This window comes from Lactuca virosa, chromosome 3 (genome assembly GCF_052849685.1).
Source record: "Lactuca virosa cultivar CGN04683 chromosome 3, Lactuca_virosa_CGN04683_v6, whole genome shotgun sequence".
NCBI classification, from domain to species: domain Eukaryota; kingdom Viridiplantae; phylum Streptophyta; class Magnoliopsida; order Asterales; family Asteraceae; genus Lactuca; species Lactuca virosa.
The window spans coordinates 299,280,405-299,288,865 of NC_136428.1; the positions used below are offsets into that span (position 1 = coordinate 299,280,405).

Genomic DNA, 8,461 nt, shown 5'->3' on the forward strand with positions numbered 1-8,461 from the left:
TTTTATAACATGCAAGTAGATTCTTGGTGGCTTGTAAATGTTATTATATTCGGAATTTTTATGACTTTTGTTTCTATTATTATGAGTTTTTGGAAACTATTTTCAAACTTAAACTTAATAGAATTACGTTTTCTCTTGCGGAATAATTGAATCGAAGCAAATGATTCAATAAGAAGAAAACGTGAAAAAGATTCTTCAAACGATGTGTAGATTTCTGCTCTGATACCAATTGAAAGGATGTTTGAACAAAGTTTGAACCAATCGTAAGTAAATCAGAGTAAGTAAGAACACTGAGATCTAAATATGATCTTGAATTAGCTCTATTATCTGGAATTAGTACAAGTGAAGTTGCAATGAGAGAGAAAGCCTAGTGCGTGAAAGTGAAAATATTACAACCTACTTATGTACCTACACTATTTATAGGATACTCACATATACAAAAAATACTAGGATTTCGACAGTGAATAGCGAACATCTAACTGTTCCTAGTAAATACATACATAACGAAGTCATGTAGACATTCTTTATTTACAGACATTTGTAATCAAGACAACTACCTAAGGTTTGACATATCACAATATAGATAGACTCTACAACAGGGCATAAAATCCCAATAAACCCCAAATAGAAACCATACTTGGACGAAGAACAGTGAAACACATGGCAAACATGAAATAAAATCACCCATCATCAAATGAACAATTCTCCGATATCTAGAAAACGTACGAATGTAGGTTTATTACTGGAAGGGGTCATTAATTTCGTGTATGAAGGTGAATTTAAGAATAATAGATGAGAGACGGAACAATAGATAGGTGTTAGTGTTCGTATGCAGCAGCAACAACAATCATTCGAGATTTGTTGTAGAGAAAGAAGCAGAGGAATTTTGATATTTTAGAAATTAGGAAAGTGAAAGGCATAGCACAAAAAACACATTGATGACCTTCTACACTGAACAGGAAACCGGAAGAGATGAGGGTCAACTATGTTTTGGAGGAGCTTCCCATTTTTTTCTCTATAAATAGTTGTTTGGAAGAGAGGAACGTTGACGCAGTGGTCGGTTTGAGACGTGTGTTGCTTAGAAACAGAAGAGGGACGAAAATTGACAAAGTCTGAATTTGTGGTGGCCAAAGTATGAAGCTCATAAAATGTAATGTTCTTAAGTGTGAGGGAAATTAAATATGTATACTAATGTTTTATATCGAGTTTTTCGTTAATCTATTTTAAGTTGATTTTCTAAAAAAAATATGACACAAGTTAAAAGATTACATAAAAAAACGAATAAATGAAAGGACACAACATTTATTTCATCATGATTTGAGTGAAACACAATAACAAGTTAATTAATATACAACCTTTAACCCATAAATTATCACATACATATGCCTCACGTTGACTTTCTAAAAACAGGAAATTGTTTCAATAATTTGCTAGAAATAACAAGATTGACATAGTTACATAATAACTTTTTAGCTAATAAACTTTACGAGGAACTATGTACGTATTCAGAGACACTCCACTTGTGTAGTTCATTACCAAAGATATCATAAAAAGCCAGCTGAATTTTTTCATTAGTTATCTCACCAGTCATGAATCCTTGGCCATCATAATAGAATTTCATTTCATTAGGATTCCACGGGTTGGTATTACCACGCCATGCCTTTGATCCGCCTCCACTTGTTAGAAATTGAAGCTTGCTACAGTAACAAATAATTATTTTTTCATTATACGTATTTACTTTCTAATCTATAAGAAGTAAATTTTCCAACGAAGTTGAGATGAGTAACATAGGAGTAATATGTCCAGATAGAGCCTAATTTTCCTAATTTTCATTGGAATAGAAACTCCACATGACGATAATGGAAACTCTAATACTTAAATATATGTACAAGTATATCATCACTGAACCAGTGCCATGTAACTAGTAGAAAATGCAAGTTATATTAAGATCACATGAAGATTACAAAGAAACAAAACAAGTTTACCTGTCTGGACTACTGATTTGTTGCAAACAATGATCATGCCCATTTATGTATAAATTCACCTCATTTTCCTGCAATTGGTAAATTCGAATAGATAATGTAAAAGGTTACTTTTAAATGCATGTGTATGTATGTACGTGTGCCTATAATATATATATATATATATATATATATATATATATATATATATATATATATATATATATATATATATATATATATATATATATATAAACACTCACGGTTTTTGAGACCGATTAAAAAAACTTTCAGAAAATTAGAGTAAAATCACTAAATATTGGGAAACAATAAAACAAAAAGAATTGTAAACTTTAGGGGCATTTTTCAAACTTAAAACTTGTTGATTAGTATATCAGTTCCCTTCAAAAGGGATTTGTAAGGTTTTTTTTTTTTTGGTAATTTATATATTTATATAGGGTAATATATACCTTAAGAATTGGCAATAGCTTGTCGACAAGCTCTTGAGTGTTCCCATGGTCACCAGCACTAAACATTGTATGATGCCCGACCACTATTTTCCATTTGGCATTTGATTCTTTTAATGCTATGTCCACCTCCTGCATAGCCACCATATTTTTATCAAATCCAAAATTCTTGTACATGTTATGTCCTCTGTAATAAATAAATGTTTTTTTTTTTTTGCCACTTGTCACTCTGTAATAAATAAATGTTTTTTTTTGCCACTTGTCAAATTCTCAAGAGTTTTGTCACATATAATTTTGTTGTAGTTTAAAATTATTATTTTCCATTTGTCATTTTTTTGGGAATTTTCATTTTTTATAAATAAAATTCCACAAATCTCTAACCAGTTTTATAAGGAAAGAGAATAATTCTATTAATTTGATAATAAAGTTTCATAAATGCTCTAAAAATAATTGATTTCTTTTACAAATGTTCCAAATTATTACATTATTTTATAAAATATTTAATGTTTAAATATTGATATTAAATTTTTATTTATAATAAACTCGTGTATTACACGGGTTTCACACCTAGTATATATATAAAAGTTCAATTAAAAAATTAAAAAATATTGAGAATGAGGGAATTTTCTCTCACCCATTCATTTATGTTTGCCGCAAAGCCTCCATCTTACCGGCGGAAATGGGAAAGAAATACACGTGTGTTTTCCAACAAAAAATATTTCCTTAAACTATGATAATCATTACATTATTATATATATAAAAACATAGTTTTTTTCGTTTTTTTTTTAATTTTTAAGAAGCTATTTTTATCAAAAAATGATTTTAAATATATCAAAATTCATAATTTTTTATTCTCTATAAATAGACATCAATATTGATATAGTTTTAAGATAAAATAAAATTTATATTTTATTTATAGTTTCAGCTATCATTATTTATAAGTGAATAAAAATATATCAGATATTTATTACATTACATTCGTTATTCACTTATGAATAAAAAGTATGATTACTTTTTTTTACAGTTTAAATATTATTCATATATGAATATAACATATAATAATATATTTACAGTTTACATCAGCTCTCGTGACATGTTATATATTCACATATGAATAAAACGTATATTAGTTTTCCTCACATTATTATATTCATATACGAATAAGACATTTATCATAATTTGGTACAGTTCATTTGTTATCCATATATGAATAAATAGTTCAAATTTTCGAAACACTTCGTCTTTTATTAACATACTACTTAGTCATATATGAATAACAAACGAAATGTAACAAAAATTTGATAAATATTTTATTCATATATAAATATAACATATAACGACAACTAATACACGTTTTTTTAATATATAAATATAACATGTAACGAAAGATGATGTAAAAATTATATTTTAGGTAATAAAACTTTATTACGTGTTATATTCATATATAAACGATACTTAAACCGTAAAGAAGTTAAACATACGTTTTATTCATAATTGAATAACAAATATAGTATAATAAAAATCTGATATATTTTTATTCACTTATGAATAACGAAAGCTGAAACTCTAAAAAAAATATTTTACCTTAAAACTATATTAATATGGATGTCTATTTATAAAGAATAAAAAATTATGAATTTTGATATATTTAAAATATGTTTTCGATAAAAATAGATTTCTAAAAATCAAAAATACACAAAAAAATGTTTATATATATATATATATATATATATATATATATATATATATATATATATATATATATATATATATATATATATATATATATATATATATATAGAAAGAATGATCACCTTTAAAAGATTTGCAATGTAATCTGCTCGAGGAAGAACACCTCTCCAATCGTAGGTATGTTTTGTTTCCGTAAAATATTTATCTTGGAATGGTGTTGTATCAACAAAAAAGAATTCCGTGTTTCCTGTATTGTTTTATAAGTACATAAGTTTAAATTATGAAAATAATCTTAAAAAAAAAAACGAAAAGTATACCTGCATGGAGCATAAATGATCTAAGACAGAGCCATTTGCTATCCCTCTGTGTGAGGACAGGACTCAATTGTGCCAAGGCGTTACCTCTGTAGTCGTGATTCCCTAATACTGTAAAATAAAACGGTTCAACAAAGAACCGGCCGGTAAGACCACCACTACCAGTTCCTCAGTTCCTTAGATACCAAAAATCGGCTGTATTTAAACCAGTGAAAACGCAATCGTGCCACTTAAAAGTAACTTGTTAGTCAAAAACCGATTAAAACTTCTACGGTTCAACACTTAAAAGCCAGTCCAACCCTTAAAAACCAAATTTTATAAATTACAAAATTTAGTATTTTTCTAAGTAGACAATTTGGATCCATTTTGATAACACACGGATTTACTATTAATTACTATATGTTTCTCAGTTTGAGTAACGCAATCGTGTCAATCACAATAGAAGGGATCCCATTAAATTAACAAGTGTATTTTTCAAGTCACTATGTGTTTACAAAACTTCAATTTTAAAACTATGTCATTTTTTTTACAATTTCATCATTAAGTCTTTTAATTTTATAATTTTGACAATTTGATTAGTCAAACAAGTTATCCAGTGATGTAGCATGTTATTATTTGGGGATCATATGTGACATTAATATAACAAATTTGGAAGAAAAAAAATAACACAAAATATATTAAATTTTTACATTTTTTTTTTAAATTTTAACAATAAGTTTTCATATTTTTACAAGTTTGATACGTTTGTTTTTTTTTTCAAATTGGTGTTCAACATTGATCATTTTCTATTTAAAACTGTATATTTCTTACATTTAAGAACCACATTTGTTATATAAATATATTTTTTTGTACGTATAGCGTAATGTTATACGAAATTTATTTATTTATATTTTAACCATATTTTTTTTAAATACATTTTTTTGTACATATAGCCTAATATTATACCGAATTTTTTTCTTTATATTTTAACCATATTTTTTTTTTAAATACGTAACATATATATATATATATATATATATATATATATATATATATATATTATATATATATATATATATATATATATATATATATATATATATATATATATTTATTGGGACCGATTAGACCAGTTGAACTATCGAACTGGTAAGACTACGGGTGGCAAATCATGAAGTCGTTCTTTGCTTTTGACTAGTACGATACGTCAAAAAATTATTTATTAAACCCGAACAAACATGACAAGATACCATTTTTTCGTTAACAGAAACGTGACTCAATAAAAACACGATAACACAAAAAAGTAACAAAAATAATCATTTACATAATTAATGGCATGCGTAAATTCTTGTAAAAAAGTTAATTTAAACACGAAAAACACGAATAACACAACTAAAAATAACTTAAAACAAACATAGAATGCTACAAAATATACATGACTTTTGAACATGAACACGAAAACGAACACGACATTTTGTGCTATTATCATTCCAAAATATTAACATAACTCGACACGACAATATGTTTCTTATACAAGACATGAACACAAATTCGAAATTCGATTTCGTCGCAATTTCATTTCATATCGTGTATTTTTGGTTTAATTCATAATATACTTTCTTAGAAAAAAATCTTTAATAACTTCTCAGATGTCCATAGATTATTTTCTAACCGTGAAATTTAAAAAACAAAATAAAACTAACGAGACGCTAGAAGAGATATCCATAAATGTGAGACATAATTTATAATAACAACCTAGTTTTATGAAGGAGTTAAATAGCTAATAATTAATAAATGGAGAATTCCAAAGTAGATTAAAAGATATAATAATTAATACTTGGGTATATATGAGTTTACCTGAGTACCATTGTTTTTGTAAGCTTGGTGCAGTATACACATTTGAAAAAGATTCAAAAAATGCTGGATCATCCACGTCAATTAATCCACTGTCGTAAAAATTATCACCGGTGGAAATAATGAAGTCCACGTCCGTTTTCTCTCCGACTTTCCCCATCTGAAACAATTTTTAGAATATAGAATATTAGAAGACTCGTGAACAAACCGAACAATGAAAAAGCAATTATGTTCAAATTAATATTTCTTTTTTAATCGCCTTCAATAATAGCATGACATGTGTTGTTATCCATATTACACCCTGGTAGGACCAAAAAGATTTGGAATGTTGTTAGATTGATTTTTTTTTTTGTTAAATTATATAGATAATACAAACTCTCAGCTCATGGTCGTATTATTTTAAATTATCACATATTATACCAATTCATACAAGTACTGTGAAAATACTCAAGAAAAAAATAAATGTCATAATGAATTATATATAATCATTAGTCCTTACTCCTTAGTGATTCTATTGAACCGGATTGAAGTGATGCAATCCATGATTAATTTGTAGCAAAATTGAAGTGTAAGGAAAATCCCGATTAAAACTTTAGCAAAAAAAAATCTATGAATTATACAAAACTTTAATTTTTAGATTCATTTCGGACCTAAAGGCATTATATTATTCATTCTCAAGAGAAATAGAGCAAGATAAATGTAATTTAGGTTACAGAAATGAGATATATAAATAATATTATTCCAAAAACTAAATTTTGTAAATACTTGTGTGTTTACCGGACCTTTACTAGCTTATTTTCAGGCTCATCAATGTAAACCAAGCTACCGAAATACATATCCCCCATTTTGGTTTTGGGGCAATTGAGTCGGAAATTAACGTTTTCAGTGATCATAAAATCATAACAAACAATTTTAAAAAATAACAGTAATTTAAACCTCAATAATTAATTTCGGCACAACCAATGGGTATTCTATTTCTATAGAGATCTCATATAGCAAATCAATCCTCGAAAACAGAACTGTTATTACATAAAAATAATATTAATTAATATTAATTGATATATTCAATCGGTTTTGTCTTTTCCATGATCGTTTACGTTGACGTTTAGATATTTCAAGTGCAATTCACTACTTTTTGGGAGACAAAAATAACGAGTGTAATATAATTTCGAACGCATGATAAAATGCAAGTTGAATTACGTAGTGCCTCCATTAAAGTAAACTATTGAAGTTGATTAAGAAGCTAGTATGTAGCTGGGGAGACAGTTAATTGGGATATATGAATTAGTAATAAACTAATTAACCTGGTAAGCAACATTGGATTGATTGTAGAGTCCTCTCCTACCCCAATCACCGACGACCAAAAAACTGAGAGATCCGTCGGATTTGACCGCATGATCAAACCTTTGAAGCTCGGCCACAATCACACCCACCATCGCCGCTGTCATATATAGCATTAGAAGAGCGGCGGGGGAGTACTTGATCATGGCCATCACCTAGTTGTAGGTACCAATGGTCCAGAGAGATCGAGAGACGTGTGAGTAAGGATGAAAGATGAGGGGGTATATATACTACATAGATGATAGATATATACATATTTTGCTGAAGAATGCACCTTATCCAGTAAAAAACGACAGATATGATTTAGAATAAGAAATAGTACGTTACTTCCTTTTTAATTATTTCCAACATCTAAGAGATTATTGTAATCACCATTTTTACTGAAAAACCTAACTGGAAGCGGATGGTACTGAACAGGTTATCGGTTCTTAGTTTCCCTTAATTTTGGTTATCGGCTGTATTGGGTTCGGGAGTATTGGGTAGTGGATAAAGGTTCCAAAGAACCTGAGCCGGAAGTTCAATGGCCATTTTTTCCGGTTTAATGTTAAGTTTTAACGATTTCTTCAAAAACCGGTTTGAACCGGTGTCATAGAACCGGTTTATTCAGGGACGGAACACAACCATTACAACTTGGGGGCCGGAACCAAAATTCTAAACAAAACTATATGAACACAATTAAAATGGTTCAGAGTTATAATACATCAAACAATCTAAACAAGACAACTTTTAAGACATATTCTTTCATTGTTAATCAAAATGGCAATCGTTTTATGTTTTATTATGTAACCGTGTTTTAAAACAAAACCATATAAATACATGAATATGAATTTTGTATTTTTGACATGATATCTCT

At 28.0% G+C, this 8,461-nt stretch overlaps 1 protein-coding gene across 1 annotated transcript; it reads right to left on the bottom strand.

Annotated features, from left to right (window-relative positions):
* Window positions 1-1,282: 1,282 nt before the first annotated feature.
* Window positions 1,283-7,828, bottom strand: LOC145167294 (purple acid phosphatase 7-like). Its single transcript, XM_079086451.1, has 7 exons — window positions 7,572-7,828; window positions 6,271-6,427; window positions 4,438-4,545; window positions 4,243-4,367; window positions 2,432-2,560; window positions 1,986-2,053; window positions 1,283-1,697 (listed from the first exon to the last, which is right to left on the bottom strand). Exons 1-7 carry the CDS (start codon window positions 7,758-7,760, stop codon window positions 1,484-1,486), a joined length of 990 nt encoding a protein of 329 aa, XP_078942577.1. The 5' UTR covers window positions 7,761-7,828; the 3' UTR covers window positions 1,283-1,483.
* Window positions 7,829-8,461: the final 633 nt, after the last annotated feature.